Source organism: Blennius ocellaris, assembly GCF_963422515.1.
Source record: "Blennius ocellaris genome assembly, chromosome: 18".
Taxonomy (NCBI): domain Eukaryota; kingdom Metazoa; phylum Chordata; class Actinopteri; order Blenniiformes; family Blenniidae; genus Blennius; species Blennius ocellaris.
Window position 1 is genome coordinate 5715288 of NC_137667.1, and position 21552 is coordinate 5736839.

The 21552-nt window shown below is 45.3% G+C and overlaps 3 protein-coding genes across 3 annotated transcripts; all 3 read right to left on the bottom strand.

Annotated features, from left to right (window-relative positions):
• Positions 1–449: 449 nt before the first annotated feature.
• Positions 450–4510, bottom strand: cipcb (CLOCK-interacting pacemaker b). The gene is made up of 4 exons (XM_080514552.1): positions 4380–4510; positions 3463–3652; positions 3193–3377; positions 450–2309 (listed from the first exon to the last, which is right to left on the bottom strand). Exons 2-4 carry the CDS (start codon positions 3569–3571, stop codon positions 1386–1388), a joined length of 1218 nt encoding a protein of 405 aa, XP_080370678.1. The 5' UTR covers positions 3572–3652; positions 4380–4510; the 3' UTR covers positions 450–1385.
• A 2167-nt stretch (positions 4511–6677) lies between these two features.
• Positions 6678–13335, bottom strand: LOC308143145 (vascular endothelial growth factor A-like). The gene is made up of 7 exons (XM_080513855.1): positions 13253–13335; positions 11426–11555; positions 11155–11351; positions 10994–11070; positions 10881–10910; positions 10746–10811; positions 6678–7260 (listed from the first exon to the last, which is right to left on the bottom strand). The coding sequence occupies exons 3-7, from the start codon at positions 11347–11349 to the stop codon at positions 7224–7226; spliced, it is 405 nt and encodes a 134-aa protein (XP_080369981.1). The 5' UTR covers positions 11350–11351; positions 11426–11555; positions 13253–13335; the 3' UTR covers positions 6678–7223.
• A 1669-nt stretch (positions 13336–15004) lies between these two features.
• Positions 15005–20875, bottom strand: actr10 (actin related protein 10). The gene is made up of 13 exons (XM_080513697.1): positions 20695–20875; positions 19687–19759; positions 19506–19588; positions 19128–19236; positions 18727–18834; positions 18538–18605; positions 18355–18434; positions 17843–17878; positions 17444–17523; positions 17284–17357; positions 17105–17186; positions 16414–16615; positions 15005–16091 (listed from the first exon to the last, which is right to left on the bottom strand). The coding sequence occupies exons 1-13, from the start codon at positions 20769–20771 to the stop codon at positions 15910–15912; spliced, it is 1254 nt and encodes a 417-aa protein (XP_080369823.1). The 5' UTR covers positions 20772–20875; the 3' UTR covers positions 15005–15909.
• Between the last annotated feature and the right edge of the window lie 677 nt (positions 20876–21552).

Consider the following 21552-nt stretch of genomic DNA (forward strand, 5'->3'; position numbering starts at 1 on the left):
ATGATTTACAAAAAAACACAAAAGAATAGTGCATCAAAACCAGAAAAAAAAAAAGAAAAGGTCAAGTCAATAATTGCTCTTTAAGTTGGATAGAATAACGTAGTACAAAAAAAAACAGAACAAAAAACCTCTCGGCCTGTAATAAATGCACAATAACGTCTCGTTCTAGCAGATGACCATTCACGTGATGTACATTAAACAAATGTAAACAGGAAGAAACGTCACACATATAAAAAATGGAAATCTGCGTTTGACGTTGGATGACGTCGCCACTTTAAAAAAATAAAAATAAAAAATCACACGTAGAAGACAAACAGTGACGAATGTTGCCGAGCTCCTGTTGCCTGGAAAGCACATAAAACAGCCATTAAGAGCTTTTCCTTTGCAGCCAGTCTGCACAGGAACGTCCTCCTCCTCCTCCTCCTCCTCCTCCTCCTCCACCACCGGGATGGAAAAAGAAAGTTCACTTGCTTTTTGTTTCTTCAATACAGTTTTAGGGCCGTTTAATAATCGCAGGAATCCAGTTTCTCTCAATGCGAAACAAAGACAGGAAGACGAAAACAAAGACTTTAGGCACTGGTTTCTTCTTCACGGGGGGGGGTTTCTTTAAGCTCGCCATAATTGTACTTTTGATATAATTATACCTGCTGCGCGAAAGTCCGACTCCGAACCGCCGAAACGGGAGATGTAACCAAGTCTTATGTAACCAAAACAACATGGCGACGGGACGCTTGACTTTTTTTTTTTTTTTTTTTGCGTTCGATTAAATCCGACATTAACGAACCGCTATTGTGCATTTCATGATTTAACATAAAAAAATGCTTCCGGATGAGGACCGCCAGTGTCAAGTGGAAGCACCCGGGCTCGTCGTGGCCCGACGGTGAAGTGTGGTGGCCCCCCCCACCGGACACACACACACACACACACACCAAGCCAAGCCAACGCTGCTTTATCGGGAAGTTTTTCTTGCAGCGTGTCCCGACACGTTTTAGCACCACGCCAGTGAATCGGCCATGTTCTTCTTCGGGGGCGTCTCTTGTCTTTTTGGGATTTTTTTACAAAGTACTGCACGCCGCAGACCACCCTGCTGCACCCACGGTGCGTTCAAGTGCAACTTTAACTGCAGATCTGAGGCCACCAATGTTCCTTTTGTCTTTTAGGATGGTGTGGCGCATGTGGGGGGGGGGGGGCAAGCAGTCAAAATGTAGGCCACAGCACCCGGCCTAAGAGCCGGGGAGTGTAAGGGGGGGGGTGCTGTACGTTATAGAGCATGTTACTTTCAGTCCATCTGTCTCTGCATGCTCCAAACCGCCCCCCCCTCGCCCCCCGACCCCCTGCGCTCCGTCTCACGCTGGAGGATTACTGCTTCACACACCAGTCGTGGTCTAATCCGCTCCCGCGCCGGCCAGCAGGGCTCTCTCCCTCTCCCTCTCCCTCTCCCGGTCCTCCTCCAGGAGGCTGGCCTGCAGCTTGGCGCAGACGCCGGCGTCGCCGCTGTGCAGCGCCCGCAGGAACAGGTCCGTGTTCGCCCTCAGCCGCTCCAGGTCGCTCTGGGTGCGGCGGTTCTGGCGCAGGAGCTCCTTGGTGCGCAGCGTGATGTCCAGCAGGCCCGACTTGCTCAGGATGTTGTAGGTGTTGCAGAAGCGCTTGCGCTTGGAGTCGCCGTCGCCATCGCCGTCGCAGCAGGGGTCGCAGTCGCCGGACGCCGCGTCGTCCGAGGCGACCGCCCACGGGGCGGGGGGCGTCTGGTTTCGGGAGACGGCGGCGGCGTGAGCGAAGGACGGGGAGGGCGCGAGCTCCGACTGGCTGATGGCTGATGAGGGTCTTTCTCTCGCGAGGCCGCCGCTGCGATGATCCGTCGCAGGAAGAGGAAGTTGACTGAGGGGATTCGGAGACATGCAGCTCGGGGTGCCAGGAAGACTCGGCGTGGTCGAGCCGGACGTCGACGCGCTCCTCTGGGGCTTCTCCCTCGGACAGTGGTCTCGGTTGCTGGGCGTCAAGGAGCCTCTCTCCGAGCCCGAGGAAGAGGAGGAGGAAGAGGAATAGGAGGAGGAGGAGGAGGCGGTTCCTCGGCCTGAGGAGCTCGAGCTGTCTCCGGGATGAGGGGCGATCTTTGGGTAGGACTTGAGGATCGGAAGATACTTCTTGGGGCGCCTGTGTCTCGGGGCCGCTTCCTTGGAGGCGGGCGAGGCTTGGCGAGAGACCACCGGCTGGAGGAAGACCACCTGGGGGTGTTGGACCACCGGCTGCACCACCTCCACCGCCGGGCTGAAGCTCCAGGGCTTCAGGGCAGGCGGAGGATCTCCGGGCTGCGGAGACAAGAATCAGCAATATTTAGAATTGAAAAAACAAAACAAATCCACATTACAACTTTTCTACAACATCCTGTGACTGCAGCAAGTTGCTCAACATATATTCTTTGCATTACGGCGAAGCCACAACACATCCAAGACGTCTATGCAGATTCTCATTCATCTGTGCAGGAAGCGTCGCAAAGCAAACAGAAAGTGGATATAACTCCACTTGGGAGTATGTTTTGCCCCGTATTCCAAATGGCTGTCTGTTCTTTTCACCAACAAACATTTGATGACGCACGGTGAAGAAAAAGGAATAACCTTGACCACAATGGCGTGCTGACGTCCTAGAGATTAAGTGATTATTTTGCATTTGAAGTTGCTATTTTTGTACCGTTTTCTGTAACTTTTTGTTGAATTAAATGAAAGAAAAAAAAGTTCAAAAAGCGAGACGCCTGGGTTTGACAGATGTTAAACAAATTTCATTTAATACTTCTTCATGCAAAAAACCCCAAAACAACTCAACAACAGAACTTAAATAACCAATTGAAAGAGCCTGAGTCATGAGTTGGTTTTCATTGTTTTTATAATTTTCTGGTTTCTTATGCTCATCCAATCTGAGCCTGTGCGTCGTGTTCACGTGGGATCGGTTCAAGTGTTAACCCAGTCTTTCTGGAGACACTCGCCCGCGAAGACGCATTTCGGCTAAACAAATGTTCCCGCTGACCCTCACCGACCTGACGCCCGACGCTATAAAGCCGAGGGCTTGAACCCTCGAGACAAACAGCCGCAGGAATTCATCCAGCGGGTGATTCATTAACTCATGTTCATTTGAGTTAACTCATGTTTATTTGAGTTAATGTTTAATGGGTTTCCAATCAAACGTTGGGGTTTTTACCTGCTTGAGGAGGACGTTGTTCATGATGATCATGGGAGAGAGGCTGGAGTAGGAGCCTCCCACCACGGCGAGCTGAGACGACTGCCGTCCCGAGCCGGCGGACTGTGGCCGCCGCTGCGCGCCGGGCTTGGGCGAATCCTCCACGTCCGTGGCGTGCGGCGTGCCCATGTGTTCCGAGCTCGCGTCTGTGAAGCACAATGATAGTTCCGATTAAGTCCCACGCTATAATCTCAAAGCATGTCGGACGGTGGGTCAGAGTTGCGGCCGAACCTGAGAATCCGGAGTCCCTCTCCGAGTCGGCCCGGGAGCCGGCGGGCTTCATGAAGCGTGGTCGGCTCGCTCCCTTGGAGTGACTCTCCGCCTTCCGTTTAGTGCTCATTACTGCGTTGCTGCTGTATTATTAACGTCCTTGTGGCACCGCAACGTCTCACGACACTACATCAGCATATCAACGCTGCAGCTGGTGGATGAAACAACATTTAGATGAGCCTCTTTCCATTTCTACAACAGTAATAAACACACCCAAAATAAAAATAAAAAAAAACAATAAAAAAAGTGACAGCTCACTACCAGCTGGGCATCACTTGCCCTTTGAGTATTGTATCATGAATAGCTTCTTCCTGATTTGGCTGCTTTACAGTTATTCCACCCTTATTAAACAATGCTGGGCTGAATGCAACAGTATCAGTTCACACCAGCGTATCAAATACCCTCATTGTTATTCGGGTCAGCCACCAAAAGTTATGGCAAAATATTCTGAAAACACTCTAAAACTCTTGGTGAGGTGGTTTTGCATCAGTACTTTCGACATTTTTGGCACAAAACTGCATTCAAGTTAGTATAAATGGCATGAAATCGTAAAAGCAACGTTTCATTTGTTCATGTTGTGAAACCTTCTTTGTCTAAATGTGACATATTATTACTAGTAGCGTTGACTCTATACTGTAACGACGATGACCAGGCTATCTACACTAACCTAACGATGTCTCAAACAGTAAAAGTATATAGTTTTAGCGTTTGCTACGAAAGTGTAAACCTTAAAAAAGAACATTTTAAAAACACAAACATCTTTTCAAGCCTGTACTGTGGTTAGCCGAGCCAAGCTAATGCCCCGGACGGTTCCACGACAGCCGCAAACTAACTCGATATACTATAAACTGAGCGACAGACAAGGTAAATAGTCCTACTTTTGTCCTCGTTTGCTGAAATATCCGCGCTTTGCCGTCGCTGCTGCTGCTGCTGCTCCACGGACGCAGGGGTTGCGGGTGTGCTGGCTCACATCCGGGACGGAGCAACGGCGGAGTCTGGGCGGCTGCTTTGCTGTCTGAGGACTCGGTGTTCCACGGTACTGTACACGAGACACGGCGCCCCGCCCCCTCGCGACGCGCGCTCTCAACCCGGTCACATGCGGAGGAGGACGGCGGCGTGCAGACGCTGGCGGTTGCGGCCGAATCGTCCTCTGCTGGGGGGGCAAGCCTGACGAGGAAGCGGCCTGTCGCCGGCGGACGGTCCGTCGCTAACTCAATTTACCAATTTTTTTGTTCGCGGATTTTTGCAAAGACGTTAAAAGGACGGGACACGGCGCTTTGACACCGTGCCATATTTGGCAGTTGTGGGCGGGGCCTCGTCGGGAGCGTAGGAGACGTCACTGTCTGCCCGCCCACCGAACTTGTCTCCCGGCCTCTGATTGGTCGGCGCTGCCAGCAGCTGAAAAACGTGACCGCTGCCAAATGTGTGGCAAGTTAAGGACATCGTGTCCGGCGTGCAGTTTTGGAGGTGTACTGTACAGGGCAGGGCGTCTCAGATGCAGCGGCGGGGAATCCACTGACGTGAGCAGCCGCTGGGCTTATTACATAATAGCGAGGAGAGGAAGGCTCTCTGCGGCGTGTTCGGAGGAGTAAACAAAACGTTGTCCCTTCAAACAAAACGTTCTCACGTGTCGGCCTGCTGCTCTCCAGTCTGCATGTTCTGTTCCTGCTCCCAAATCTCAATGAGGTCGAAGACACGTTTCCTGCAACAGACACATTGTGGGACCTTCCTCTCAGCTTCAGAGACAGGGAGTCTCAAGGAGACTAATGCTTAAGATACAGGCTTTTTTGTTTTTGTTTTAATATATATATGTATCTTGAGAGCTCAAATACAAATCAAAATCATCCGTCTCAATATCAAAACTAAACTAGTTATACTTTCTTAATCCGTCCAGAATGCAGTGGGCAGACACATAAAAGTGCTCTGGGGAGGTCAAAGGTCTTGCTCGGGGACCCTGTCCACTGTGGGATTCAAACCTGCAAACTTCAGAGCTCAAGTCCGCTTCTCCAGCTGCTGATATGGAGAATATCTATATCTACATTGCTGTTGATATCGTATAATAGCAGTGTTTGTATGCATGCTGCTCTATCCTGAACATTACCTGGAAACTGTATTTCGTCCTCATTTCTTCTGGAGTCGTAGTTTCGTACACATTGTTTATTTAATAAAAAAAATCCAATGTATGAGAGAAAAAGTCTTACTGTTGTTTGAAATGTTTTTTGTTATGATAATCAAGCATTCTCTATTCTGTTCTAGGTTTAACTAATGGATACGCCAAAGGAAAAATAATAAAAACACAGATTTAGCAATTTGATGAATATTACAAAAGTATCGGACTGACTATACTTGCCCTGTATGTACTTGGTATTCAGTCGATACCGAATCTTGCAGTACTGCACCGCTGCTGTCTTATCATCAACTTGAATGAAGCTTGTACCTTTTTTTGTTTTTGTTTTGTTAATGTTTCACCCAATAGCAGCACGTCGGAGAGATTCCCCAACAAGTCGTTTATTATTGACCGATGCACAAAAATGCCCGCTGTCTCTGAGAGGCCCCCTATTCTTAGCCGCTACACAGGAAACTATTCCCGACTGATTGTGTTTGCTGCAGACAGTGTGTGACTAAAAGAGGTTCCATCGTATTGTCGCTGATATGGATCAATGTACCCCCCCCAATCGCCCCACCTCTTCCAACCATGCGGTATCAGCGATTGCTGACAATACCTCTGGATGCCCACACCACAGAAAAACGTTGACCTATCACTTTTCTGCAAGTTCTCACAGAAGGGATAAGATTGCAGATTGAAGCCTGGAACTTTTAACCTTTCTAAATGTAAGAACGTCGCCCGTATTGAACGGCCGCCGTGGCCCGATCGCTCCTCAGAGCTGTCCGCCGAGCTTCGTCATCCACTTTTTGTCGAACGCGACCAGGAAGCTTTCCGATTAAATCGAGCGGCGCCTCCCTCGTCTCGCATGTCTCAGCAAGGCTGCGAATTCAATGCCGATCAATGGACAACAGTAACCCCTTGTGCGCCGCCGACAGTGTGTTTACCACAGATAGAGAGCGTTCTCACGTGTTACACACTCTTGACAACGGAGTTCTTTTGAGTTTACGGTGCATTTTATTTAACAAACATTTCGTACAACAAAGGCAAAACTGTAAAAGAAAAAAAAAGTACAACTAACATGCATCAAGTCAAATACGGTGATTCCTTTTGATCATTTGGCTCTAAATTGAAAATCTTGTTTCAAAGCGATGAAAGTCAAAATAAACCTGGAGTCATGGGGAGGACCTCTGGCCCCCTGCTTTGAATGTCGAGGCCGATCTGACAGTTAATCAGTTAAAAGTTAATAATGGATGAAGGCTTTAATCCTCTTCCCTGGCAAGAGAGACGCTCAAAAGCATTCCAGCCATTATCTCCATGCCCGCGGACCCTCGTATCTCCTCTGGATCCCATGTTTTCTAAACTTCACACAAGAACTGTTAGATTAAAAAAATAATAATAAAGCACAGGCATGGTTTTGGTCCAAGGCAAACATCAGCCAGGGGCACAGGAGAGTACACACACACATATATATATGTTAATCAAAAAGAAAAGACAAGGTCACAGTCGAGAATGAAAGTCTCGAGGATGTGAAGGGACGTATGAAGAAGAAGGTAAAGAATCAGATATCTTCAATAATGTGTCGTTCACAGTTCAGTGTTTACTTCTCCAACTCCAGTCAGTGAAGATTTATCTTGTTGTGAGGAAACTGACACCTAAAAACAAACAAACAAAAAAAAAAGCGCAATTAATAGGTTTTAAACTGGTACCATGTGTTGTTATTTAGTCAAAGTTTAAACGAGCTCATCCACTCCATCAGTCAAAACTCGTTCAGACACCGTAAAACCAACAAAAACCAACAAAAAAAACTAGTTATTTACTCCGAGTATATTTCCCCCTGCTCGACATCCCGCTGAGGGGCAATGGCTTGTAGAACGCATAATTAAATCAGATAAAAAGACGGGGGGGAAAAAAATAGTAAGTAACAAGCATTCTTCACACTTTGCAGCATAAAAATAATGTTTCTGGAGCAGAAAAACATCCCAAACCCAGACATCTCATCCTCTCCTTGTTTTCTAAAGTTAAGTTGTGCTATTTTGCCAATTAAAAGAGCGTGAAATCCACCTCCATATTGGCCACTTTTGTGGCGAGGACATAAAAATTGACTCTGAATGAGTTCGTTGGAGCTTCCTAAAACTGCGTGCTGCCACGCCAGCCGGAAATCACAGCGTGTCTGAAGGCCGTTAGACTCGGTGACGCGCGAAATGCAGTCTGAGCGTGACAAATCACCACGTTTGGACATTTTGACGCGCGCAAGGGTGGAATACAAGGCCAGGTAGGTCGGGCAGGAGGGGTCAGAGGTCGTATTCAGACGGAGATTCGGTGTGCGACGTTACATTTCAGAGCAACGAGGTCAAACAGTTCACCCCCAGTAAACAAGGAAGGAACACAGTCGAGATGTAACAAGGGGAGGGGGGGCGTGTTTATCCATCCTTCAGGATTTAAATGCTGTTTATCTTTCGCCGTCTGATGGGAGAAATCAAACGCCGCTGTGTGGTCGCTTCTCTGCTAAACACAGGGTTATGAGATCGGCACAAACACCGCAAGATGACTCAGCGTGGTGCACCGTGCATCGGGGTTGTGTGACGCAACAAGAGCAGGACCACACACGTTAGTGAAATACTTCAAAATAAAAAAAATAAAAAATGAAATTCAGAGGAGAAATTTAAATTGAACTCTGAGTTGAGAAGATTTGCTGGCTCTCATTCTGTGTTGGGTTTATGTCGATGGCAGCATCGTTTTTCAGGGGGGTTTTTGAGTCTCGTCATGTAAAAAAGCTCAAAACTCAAAAAGAAATGAAAGTGTCATTCCTTTGCAGTCATTTATTCTACACTTTATAACAACAACCAATGCAAGGCTAAATAGGAGCTTTTATCCACTTTTTCTTTCTTTCTTGAGATTTTGTGGGACGTCATAATAAAGTTAATTATTAATTCATTGATCATTGATCAGTCTCAGTACATGGCCTCCCTGTGGGTGCAGTGGATTTTAAATGGGTGCCCCTGTTTCCTCGCAAACGATGCGTTCGAGGACATTTTTCGTTAAAAAAAAAAAAAGAAAGTCTTAGATCTTGGAGTTCAGCTCATGAAAGATGAGAGCAAAAAACAAAAGTGTATTTATATTTTTATTTAGAGTGTTAGTCTGACATACATGTTTACGTTTCTCGATATATATATGTTTGACAAATTTTTACAGACTCACCTTGATTTGGGACACTATTTTCTTACAGGGAGTGTGTGACAGAACAGCAATAATAAATAGATAATAATAAACTCCTAGCCTTTGAAATATATATATATACAAGCAGTATGTTAAAGATACTTTAATTGCTCGACCTGGTCTCTTCAGACCACCGGCCACTCAAAATGACATGAAAATACAAAGTGAGACATCGCGGTTGCGTTCGATCAACAACTTGTGTGGTCTGCCAGGTAAAATTGCTGTTTTTTTCCTTGTGGCTTTGATGCCAGAAGGGAGAGCTGAATTTGCGTCTGCTCCTCATTAGTAAAAGAAAAGGCTGCAGAACAGCAGTTTAAGCTTCGAATGCCTGTTTATTCAAAGTGAGGGTGTGGTGACTTTTATCCGATGAATGTGCTCATGAGCATCTGATTCCACTGCAAATTATCTATAAAGTGTCTTTAAAAAAAAAAAAGTAAATAGTGAAAACGTGCAGGTTTGGATTTCATGCAAATAAATCATTTATTTACTCAAGTTCAGTTCTTCTCACATGAATTTCACAACGTTCCCGTTGTGTTTCTTTGTTGAATTGTGGGAGTGGTACTGAACAAAGGAGAAACTGTATGCAGGATCTTACATTACTTTAGAAAGGGATTTTTTATTCAAGGTGTGGTTGTTTTATTGAACAGAGCTGATGAGAAAGGTAACTCAATAATTTTATCCAGTGCAAAGAAAAAAGCAGAGGTGAACCTGATTGTTCTCAAATTGCACACGGACACCATGAGTGTATTAATGTTTAATGTTTAATCTTGTGCTTATAGATCTAGAAAAACTGGTCTGTGTCATGTTTAGGTGTTTTAATTCTCCATGGCAATGTCATACTAATAACAAATGGACATGAGTTCACAATTAGACAGCGATTTGCATTAAAGAGGAAACAATTAAAAAGCAAAAAAATAATGTAGAATAAAGGAACATTTTCAACAAGGTGAAGTGGAGGCTGCGGGAACTCCTGAAGCAAAGCAGCCGAGAGATGAAGAGGAATGAAACAGAACAGAATATCATGTATTCTCTTTGTTCCACAATCAAAAATGAGCCTTTAGGAGTTTGTATCTCCTCTCAAATTGGAAAACCGGTGATGTCATTGGTGGGTGGGCTCCTTCAAGTCGGAGCTGGCCTTCGTCTCTGGAGCCGGAGAAGCCATTGTTTTTAAACTGCCTCATCATAATTCATCCATATTTAATCATTCATTGGTTCCATTGAGATTCTTCCCTTCTTGTTATTTTTAGACGCTCAATACAAACCTGTGCTTTGTGTCTTTTTATACATGTGTGCGTGTGTTTGAGTGTTCAGTCTGGTGAAAGGCTCCGCCCCCCCCTCGCCACCTGCTGCAGGTTCTTCTTGTTCTTTACAGTACAGCTGCAGAATCACGCCGTGCAGCCGTTCTATTTCAGGGTTTTCTCCACACTGGTAATTGTTTTCTCTTTCTTTCCTGTCGTCAAGGCAGCAAACACAGGTGGTCCAGCAAACCTCCCCCCCCCACACACACACACACACACACAAATAGTTGAACCCTGCTTAAATGACATGTTTATCTGCAAATGCCAACGTCAACGTCTAATTGAGCCAGTTGCACACTGATTAGTCACCATGAAAGAACGGGATCTGACGTGGCGGCCCGCTCTGAACGCCATTGAACACTTATCCTCGTCAACAGGCTTTGCAATTACGACTTCAGCCTAAATTAGACCGGCGGTCTCCGAGTTAAGCCGTCAGATTATTCTATTATGACCTCACGGACGCACGAGCCCAACTGCAGTTAGAGGTGAAGATGAGAGGGGTGGAATATGCAGCTGTAATTATCCTGACATTAACAAACTCTGTGTGTGTGTGTGTGTGTGTGTGTGTGTGTGTGTGTGTGTGTGTGTGTGTGTGTGTGTGTGTGTGTGTTTCAATTTCTTACTTCCCACAGCCGTTTGCTGTCTTCTTGTGTTTTCTTCTCCGCGGCCTGTTCTTGATAAACTCTGTGCTGCAGAGCAAAGAGCAATCAGGATATTGATGTGGTCACGCCCAGTAAATCAAATGTCCGTCTACCAACCTCTTACTGTTTGGATGTTTCTCACGAACTCTGGAATACAAAACCAAAGAAAAACAGCTGGTAGTTAGTTGAACGATTAAGAAAATCTGGTGGAAAATCGTCATTCCGTTTACCTGCATTCACATTTCTGGTGCTCCACGAAGCTGACCTCTGCACTGCGCCTTGACCTCAGCGGGAGGATCTTCATCACCTGGGAAACAATGAGCGCAGCGTGAGGGGAGGAGTGTTTCCTGTTCGTGAGCGACAGGGGGGGGGGGGCTCGCCTCGCGCGCACCTGCAGGGTGACGTTGCGCTGGAGGGTCGGCCGGCACTCCAGGGTCTCGTCGCCGCAGCAGCCGGAGCATCGCCGCAGCGGGACGCAGGCCGGTATGTAGATGTGCTCCACGTCTTCGGGGAGCTCGCGCTCCACCTCCACCAGCCGCTCCATGGGCCGACACATGCTCCTCGCCAGCACCTCCTGGAAGTCCATCGCTGAAAGAGACGCCTGTGAGCCGGAGTCGTTTAGTAATTAAAAAAAAAAGAAAGGTGGAAACTCGAAGCCTCACCTGTGGAGCGGTCTTCTCCGGCAAAGTGGGACGTCTGCAAAAATAAAATACAAATACTGCAAAGTCAGTGGGCTGTCGACCAGGAAAGATGAACGCCACCGTCAGTAATGACGGGCACCCACTCCCGGCACTGAGAGAGGGAACACACAGTGACAAGCCGATTCAAGAAAAGTACACAAAGTCTCTCCAACTGGTGCCATCAGGCTGTCAAATGATTTTATCCTCACTTCGGTTTTTTTGGTTATTTCACTTTCCTTCAGAACTAGACCTTAACATCATATGACTTCCAGGTGGATTATCAACCACACAGCAATTTAGAGGATTAGACTGATGCATGCACATAAATACCAACATCTTGGTTTTTTTTACCTTCATTTCAATACCAAGAATATATAAGTGCAACCTGGAAATCATTGCACGTTTATTTTTTCAGGAAAATCTGCCAGAGAATAAGTTTGTCCAGAATCTGTCACAGCACTTCTCTTCAGACCAGCGTGGCCTTTCATAAGCCTGTTTCCAAACTTACTCCTCATGGTGTGGCTTTGGTGTTATTTTACTAGGAACTGCAGTTTCAGTATACAGATTATAAACAGTAGGAACCTTTAATGAGATGAAAACTTAAGAGTTTACATCTGTTTTTGAATCAGGAAGAAAACCTATCATACTTGTAGCAAGTACTATATGTCCTTTATTTGATGAAAAACAGGTAATTACCTGATATATAAAGAGGTGCTGCACCTTATCGGATGATTTTAATTCCCTGGTAAAATGCTTCTGGTTTGCAAATTGTGGCTGGAAAAAAAATATCAGTACGATCCAGAGTATATACTTTTTCCAAATCTAGTATAGATTGTACAGTGATGCACATTTTATGTGATGGATTAATGAAGGGAAACACAGGACGCGCACGCGCGCCAGCATTAATGTCAATTACAAGGCGCAGAGCTCCATCTGCTGGAGGAGACGAGCAAGTGCAGACTTTATGGATTTTTGGAAGAAAGAAGGGCGCCACTGTGTGGCTCTTAGCAACAACAACAACAAAAAAGAAAGAAAGAAAGAAAAGGAAAAGAGATGTCTTAAATTTTGTAATAGAAGGTGTATTATCATAAGAAGCAAAAACCCTCAAACTATGCAAAGAATAACAGTAAATAATAGCTTCTGCCCTTACCCTGGGGACTTCCATGCACCATAAACACGGTTAAAACAAAGGCAGTGCTGAAAAGTATCACCAAAGAACAGCATGATTTAGGAGAAGTTCTCACAACCATCACCCCCCCCCCCCTCCCCAAAACCCACAATGGAGATTCCTCCACATCCATTGGGACAGACACACAAGTGCAGAGTTGATCTTGGCTCTCCTCGTCTTAAAGAAATCAGCTATCTATTTCTGACTCTTCACCTCCCTCCCGCCCGGTGCGAGTGGGAAAGACAGTGGAGTTAGGAATCAGTTCAATCTGCCCTTCTAATATTATTATTATTCTGTGAAACACTTTTCAAAAAAGGTCAAATGTAAAGCGAACCGGAAGGAAAAAAATCACTTGATTTCCTATATTGCCACTCTACTTCTTTATGCTTCTCGTTTTCAGTATCACAAATAAAAGCACTGTTTAAAAACAAAAACAAAAACAAAAAAAACAGTACTTGCGTGAAAGTTGAAAGTATTGGTTTCTTTTTAACTTATTTGAATTGACGATACTGATTCATTCAACTTTATAATGAGAAAGTTTGAGAACAGTTATCAGAGAAATAATGGAGATATAAGACAAAGTAAAGCAGGACTCATCATTATCATCATCATCATCATCATCGTCGTCATCATCAGGTTACCTGTGCAGGTAGAAGTTGCAGCAGAAGCACCAGCCAGATTCTCGAGGTTCCGGTCAGATTTTGCATGCTGCCGGTGGTGAGTTTCCTCTGGTCTGTCCGAAGGACGAGAACGAGAGAGAGAGAGAGAAAGAGAGAGAAAGAGAGAGAGAAAGAGAGAGAGAGAGAGAGAGAGAGAGAGAGAGAGAGAGAGAGATCCATCCATATGGGATTTCAGGAGAAAAAACACTAAACTGATGTGAATCCTTCTCTGAGCTCACCACGTGACTTTTACTTTTTTTTTTTTTTAATCACTTTTATTATTTCTGGTGAGTCTAATCCGGACGTTTATGTCTCTCTGAGGAATCTGAGCCTGAATGGAAATGAAAAAGTTACTGAATTTACACTGGTAATAAATCACCGTCTGAAAATCAGAATCAAAGAAATATATTGAAATATAAAACATTTTTCTAAGTCACCTAATCGGTTGTTCCTTCACCTGTTTTCTTATCCATCCTTCAGTTTCCTCTTGTTCAAGGTTATTTACAGACATACGGTATCGATGTGAAATTCAAAATGAGCTGATGTTTAATCTTCACTTTGAACAGATGCAGTTAAAAAAAAAAGACATACAGATGTAGGGATCCTTACTATACGTTGCCACTCTTGTATAATTGTGCAGGACAGGGACGACAAACAGGAGGCCTCACATTTTAATAGGTTGGTGGGGCTCAGATGTGTTTTCCCCGGGCCGGTTTGATTTACGGGACAATTTAGCTTCTTGAAAAGGGAGGAGATAACAAAGACGGACGAGGCCTTCACCTTTCATAACCATCTGATTGATGCCGGGCCGGAAATATCACCTTAATCCCTCATCGCTTGTGATAAATGTATGAATAGTTCATTCTCAGACGCTGCGATCGGAACGTTTGAGAAGCCGGTGGGGTGTTTGGACGCCGAGACAGTTTTGCCAAATAAGACGGTATTTGTGTCACGGACAGGAGCTCGTCCACTCGGAGGAGAGTTGGGGGGGGGGGTCAGAGGTCAGACGGACGGACGGACATCTGCTGCTTCCCGTCTCTGGGAACCAGGCGGACACTCTGGTCCCAGTTGCATTAGAGGAGGGGGGGGGGGGGGGGGGGGGGGGGTGGTGGTGGAGTTCCCCTCGGCTGCAGCAGGTGGGACAGAGCGTCTCCGTCCGATGTGGACGAAAGTCATGTCCGCCTTCACTTTCCCCACACGGATTTCACATCTGAGAAGCGTCTCCCGTCCACACGGTGGACAAGAAGCTCTCCTGAAACCCTTTCGCCATCTTCAAGCTCTGCAGATTTTCTCATTTTCTCCCCGACTCGGCGGTTTGGGGCCTATTTTTGTGCTGGGCGATTAAAAAAAATACCAACCCAAAACATCATCCAGATTTCCCACACTTTGTTTCGCCAGTCTCGAGCTGCCGCAAGGTGCATTGTGGGTAACATAACGCTACTGGTTCCCAAGCCCACGGGGGAGCCAGGCGGAGAAAACATCCGAGTGATTAATGCGACCCGAAAGGCCACAGGAAGTTCAACTTTTTGAGGGGAAATCTGACCTGCTGGCCGCGAGTCGTCATAGCAACACTTTACCATATAGGGACGTGTGTGCGTGTGTCACGACTGGAAACAACGAAACAATCACTTCGCTTAAATGTCACAAGTCACATTTATTATTATTTAAAAAGCTCCACGTGGAGATGAGCATTAATTTCAAACGAAATGTTTATTGGTCAATATTGTTTTATAGAAGAAGGGACAAAAATCACGTCAAGCTGGAGACGGAGTATTTATTTGTTATGAGGTTTACAGAGCATCATATTATTGTCGAAGTGCTTTCAGACGGCGCAACACTCGATTAACATTAATGGATCCTCTGCAGAAGCCTTTCAATCTCACGGACAGGAGGCCTTCGCCTATAAATCTTCCATTTACTAACTGGGAACTCGTAAACGACTGTCATTTCAGAGTTTGTTTGTTTTTGTTTTTTTGCTCCCGCCTGGTTTAAAGCGTTCTGATAAGAGTCCATTGATTTGAATCGTGGTGTGATGAAGCACAGCAGTCATCAGGGGCAGGAAACTGACTTCTGGTCACACTTCCCATGAGTCGCCGAGGTTTCTCCTCTTCAATCTTCTTGTTACACGTGATTTCTGCCAGTGAATTCTCAAACGCCCTTCACACTCGCCTCTTTAATGCTAAGCTATACACAGAGTTGTCAGGAGAGGGTGAAGGGGGGGGGACTTTTCACACAATATAAACAATCCAATGTGTTTTTTCTTTTTATGAAAAACGTGACTGGACAGAACCAATAAACTTCCATTACACATTAAATGATATCCTTAAAAATGTGTTCTTTTTCAGTAAATCCAAGGATTTTTTTGTCTGGTTGCATATATTTTTTTGTATGTTTAAGATGTTTAAGCACACTTCTAAGCAGTTTTTTTTTTTTCCAGCCTAACCTCCCACAATAAATGAGGAAATTAAATAAAGGGAGACTTTGAGGTGCGACATGGAAATATTACAAATATTTAACACTGTATTACACTTTGTGTAACGTCACTGCAGCGGAATGGAACCTTTCAGGGAAAAAAAAAAAAAAAAAAAAAATCCGCTCACTACGTCACCCCGTCAAAGTGGCGTCACGGTCAAAAAACACTACTTCTCGGTGGAGAACGCTCTCTTCATGAGCGGCGGCGGGGTCTTCCCCGCTTCGTAGAGCGACTCGGGGGGAGGCGAGCTCAGGCAGCACCAGTCCGGGATGCGGCCCGTCTGGTTGTAGTAGTCGCGGGAAACCGACCTGCTGCCCAGGATGTCCTGGAGGGCCCCGAAGATGGCGCCTGGAGAGCAGGGGTTGCAGAGGTTTACAAGACGGGGGAGGCAAAAACGAGCAAATACATTTACTCGTTTACAATACTGGGATAACACATTGTACTGGAAGTACAAGCTTATTGCGACCATTTTATTAATTAAAAATGGTGAATCCTCCACAATAGAGGTTAGTTTTATTCCAAATTGGCATCTAATTGTGCATAATTAAGCATATATTCATCGTTCAAGGCCAGAAATTAAAGTTAAAATGTCTGTTTAGACATATGTTCGTCGTATAAAGAGTGAAGGAGCCTATAACAAGTAAATGTGTCGAGCCGTGTCACATCTGACCTCCGAGCCAGGCAGTGCAGTTGGGTTTGGCCGGTGGGGCGTGGATGCGGAAGCTCTTGCTGGCCAGCACCTCGCTGTACTTGGGTTTCTCCACCAGGAGGCGTACCTCTGCCAGGAGGCGGTGCAGGAAGCCCGGCAGCATGGCCGTGCCTCCGATCACCACCAGGTTCTCCGAGAGCACTTTGCGGGTGTCGATGGGGCACTGAAGACACCGAAAAGAGATTTATTTATTTATTTTTGGACATTAAAGTTCAGACTTCATTCTGCCTCCTATGCAGAGACTCGTCCGTGTCCTGAAGCAGCCTCTCTCCTCCAGTACATTCTGAGTGGAGCACAGACTGAAATTTTAATGCTACAGGGAAAGTTTAAAGCTGCTGTGCCGCTGTTAATTATGTTGTCCTGAGCTGACTGAAGCCGTACAAGCGAAGCCGAACCGTGCTCTCGGCTTCACAGCTTCATAACGGGCGGAGACAGAAGGTCAATATAATTCATCCTTGCCAGAGACACCGCCGGATAATTAGGCACAAAACAAGTCCGAAGACGACGACTAATGAGGCGAGAGTCCAATAAAAACTGTTTAAATGTTCCCGAGGACGCAAGCAGGCGTGAGCTCAAGCACTTTTTCTTCCCGTCACGGTTTTAGACTATTTTAGAAAAGTGGTCAATATAATTAGTACGCTGTCACTTTTACCTTTACCAGGGCATCAAGAATGAGAGACGCCACGCTCTTCTCCTCATTGTCCTGCTCAAACAGGATCTCCATCACAGAGTCCCTGGGACAAACGAAAAGAAACAGAAAAAGAAACGTCAAAATCAACAGGTTTTTTTTGTGGGAGGCCACAAAAAAACAACAACGAGGTGTTGTACTACCTAATAGCTCCTTTGACATGTAGGATTTTCTCGCCATCCAGAGGATAATCCACATCTGGAGGAGGAGCTGGACGCTGCAAACACATTGAGAAGAGGGGCTCCGTTTAGACAGTCCAGGTTAATCTCGTCACGGCAGCTCGGCGTGCAAACGTCTTCTCACCTCTGCCGTGCCGTCCAGGTTAAATTTGGCTTCCTGGATCTTGAGGCCTCTTTGGAGGTCACTGACAAAGCAGGTTCTGACTGTAGGGGGGGAGAAAATCTTTATTATGGGACGTCCACACAAAACCACGTTCCTGCACACTTGTGCTGAGGAATTACTGACAACCTCTTTTAGCAATAAGGCAGACTGCGTAGCTAAAACTACTAAAAGAAAAAAAAACCAAACTACACAGGTCAGCTTTGCCGCAGAAACACTCCAGGGGAGGGTGGAGAAGAAGCAGCTGCACGACCGAGGTCTTAAAATGACCGGCGCTTCATTCGCTTTACTGCCTTTGTGTCCCAATTACAGTTGCAAGAAAGAGCGACGGAACAATAAATCTGGAATAAGAGTGAGACTCACCCTTGATGTCCTCCACGATGTCTTCTGGGATGGTGCCTGAGGAGCAGACGGACGGAGGAATAAAGGAAGCGTTTTCATTTGCTGAATTGTTCCTTGATTGTTGGACTCGTTGTAATGAGGCTGAATCAGCAGCCGGAGAAGTGCGAAGTGACTTTGCCAGGGACAACAATTAAGTGAGACTGCTTGGAGTGAAATGAAGGTCAGCGAAGACTCGCTCCACAAAACACCGCTAAGTCCCGTTTTCCTGCTGTTTTAAACAACATGCTGAGAAATATTTTCTATTTGTGCTCACAGTGGAACTGTGGCCGGTGAAGTGAGCCAGTCGGTTATCTCTTCCAATTATTGATGCTCGTGTGTGTGTTTCCCTTCTCAATGTGCTTCAGTTGCAGATCTTACAGCCAAATACAACAAATCCTTTTGGGGATTTTGTTTGGGTTTTTTTTAACGGCAGGAAAACGACCGGGAAGAATAAAACGAGGCGCCGCAGACAGTGTGAAAGTGACGGTAAGTACCGATGGCAGCCGGCACGCTCTGCCCGGTGGTGGCGTCTGTGTCCACCGTGCACTGCTCCACCAGAAGGCCGTCCAACTCTCTGCAGTCACAAACGCACGTGCGGTTATGAAATAAATACACGTATCACAGGCTTTGCACCAGGTAGGGCTCCGACATTCCCCCGGTGTCTGAGAGATACTCACTTGTGGATGGATTTTCCTCCCAGAGGCAAGGCCTCCCAGGTGGGCAGGATAGGAGTGCACTCATAAACCTGATTCGCCAGTTAAGGAAGGCATTGTAAATATCTTGCAAAGACATTAACGTCACACGAAATTCCTGAAATTTCGCCAAAAAAATAAAATAGTAGCCCAGAGAAGGTGGGAAAAGGATACCGGCAGCACCAGTGTCTCTGTGTAGCCACAGTCCATCACCAGCGCAGAGTTGATACCCAAAGTCATGACGGCCATGAGGTGACTGGGAGCAAAGAGCACGGAGGGAACCTGGAGAACACAATCGTGGAGTTTAATGTCAATTCATAGAAGCCTCGTTCTCCAAACGATTTAAAATCAAGACGTTCAGCTTTCACGTTAAGTTATTTTGTCACATCTTCCTGACACCTAAAAGCGATTACATGGAAGTGGCTTTGCAATGGAGCAATTGGATTTGTAGGTAATTACAATTATACTTAAACTATCATATCATGGTGCTAATTACCAGTTTGTACTGCAACTATGTCACGCATCTCATCTGTGGCTTTCTAAACATAATTGTTTCCCCTCTGTTCGTTTGCTACCTCAAACTGTTTGAAGAAAACTTTGGTGAGCGTCTCCCTGAAGTGGGACGGGCAGAGGATGGACTCGATGATGACCACTCTTCTGTCGCGAGGGTTCACCAGCAGGTGCCTGAAGAAAAGGAGAGCGAGTGGAGGACAAACGTTTTGATTGGTCACGGCTGCATCGGGGTGCAAAACTGCAGAGTTCTGTTGTCGGCGGCAAAGTGAAGGGGTGAAAAGATATTCCCATCGTAACAATAAACAGTATCCTTAATTCAATCATAATGTACTGCCAAAGAGGAAAACAATGAATTGAAAACATCCCCACCATCTATCTGCTGTAAACACATACAGTTCAACAAGTTTATATTTCTTATAGTTAATCCTGGCAGGTCTCACCTGAAGTACAGTATGTGGATAAACTCTTTGAGGATGACATAAAGCTCTTCTGTGTTGATGTTGTACTGAACCACCTTGATGGCCTGAAAGTGAGACGTCGTACACCGCATCACTGCACTGCATTTTGCTAAATTTCACATCGAGACGTTTTCTGTTCAACAAAAGCCGTGCAGGGTTTCACCTGTTGCTGTCCCGGTTTCCGGATCTCGCTCGGTATTATGAACCTGGGCCCCGTTTCCCCTGCAAAGCCACATCTGCGAGAAAAGACGGCAGGAAATATCACCCCAACGCAAAAATTACTGAAGTTACCATGGCAATCGAGGCCTAAAGTGTTAAAATGGGAGTACGTCACGGTTTAAGTTTGAGAGCCAAAGCTGCAGTTGTACATAAACGAACAGTGTGTCGACTAGTAGCAGCAGACAAAGACTTCATTATGTGAAAGGAGGAGACGGAGCCTTTTGATATTCATGTGACTTGCCTCAAATCGGTCTCTCTTCTAGCAAGATCCACCAACATCACAGTGTCTGGGTTCTCATATATTCCCATTAATGTGGTGGCTGTAAATACTTAAAAGTTTGTGACACACGTGAGGAACAATGACGCGTGACTTGCAGTGTAAGGCAGCTTGGAGACCAGATGCAGTTGGTAAACTATTTAGGTCACCGAGAAAACAGTCATTGGCAGGTAGTAATGTAACCTCACAATAAACAGATGGTAGCAGCCGTCTCTCCTTTTATAAAACACAATTATATTTGTGCTGCACTGTGAAGAATTGCTCCAAATAAGTAATAAATAAGCTTTTTCAATGCACAACACTTCTGCTATGAAGTTATCTTTTATCTCTACAATGGCTCCGTTTACCATTCCTTAATATGGGATCTTCAAAAAAGAGGAATTCATTTACAAATAGTGCTTGGTGCATTTTGTTTTGAATCCTGCAGAAGTAATGTTTACTTCTGTTTACCATTAGCACTGACAGCTCCTGTAAACCTAGCACAGGCTAGCAAGCGTGCATTATACACAACCCCGACTACGAGGTGTGCTCGGAAGGTTTACCCACTCCGTTTATGATTAAATACCTTCTAAAAAAATGACACAGTTCAGAAGACAAATCAAATTATTTCTGTTAAATCGACATCTTAGCATGGGATGCTAACGGTTAGCAGGGCGTGCTAACGGTGATACTCACTTTGTGAACGCTGCTCCTAAATCGATAACAATTGCAGTCTTCTCTCCTCCACTTCCCAAACCATCAAATAATGGCATTTTAATGTTTCCCTCTGTCACTCAGCAGCAGCGAAGCCGCTATTCAGCAACAGCAGTCTCAAACTTATAAAAAGAGAGATCTGTTGTCTTCCTGCAAGCCTGGGCTGGGGCTTCCGGAAGTGACGTCATACACAAACACCGCCCGCATTAGAATATGATTAAAAGAAAAAAAAAAGAATATGATTTCTTATTCTAGGACTATAATTAATAAAACTATACATTTTATCAATACATATATAGTTTTATAAATTGGAGTCTTTATTGTCATCATAGCCAATTTTACTTTAATGATAAATATCCTCCCTGGGGCATCAAAGGATGATAAACTATACACTTTTAAATTTATATCCTTCCTTATATATATATATATAGGAAGGATATACATTTATTATTATTATATATATATATATAGACATAGACATAGACATAGACGTGGCTGTTCGATATCAGACTAGTTGCATTTGAATAATAACAGCTCATTTCAATTTAATGTCAAGAGTCAAGTAATCAAAAAATGGTACTCAATTAAAAAAATAAAGTGCTGTAGCGTTTTACGGCCAGTCAAGTAAACGGATTGGACAAAGGATCAATAACAGCAGAAACATCAACAAGATGAAGTGTCATTGCCTGCTGGGATATACTCGAATTAAAAAAGAATCAAAGTTAGATTTGTTCTCTTTGTCAACAACGAGAAAGATCATCCCCCCCCCCCCCGGGTCGACCTGGCGAGGGAGCTGTTCATTCAGCACCAACTGCAGCCTGAGGCGACCCTCCACAGCAA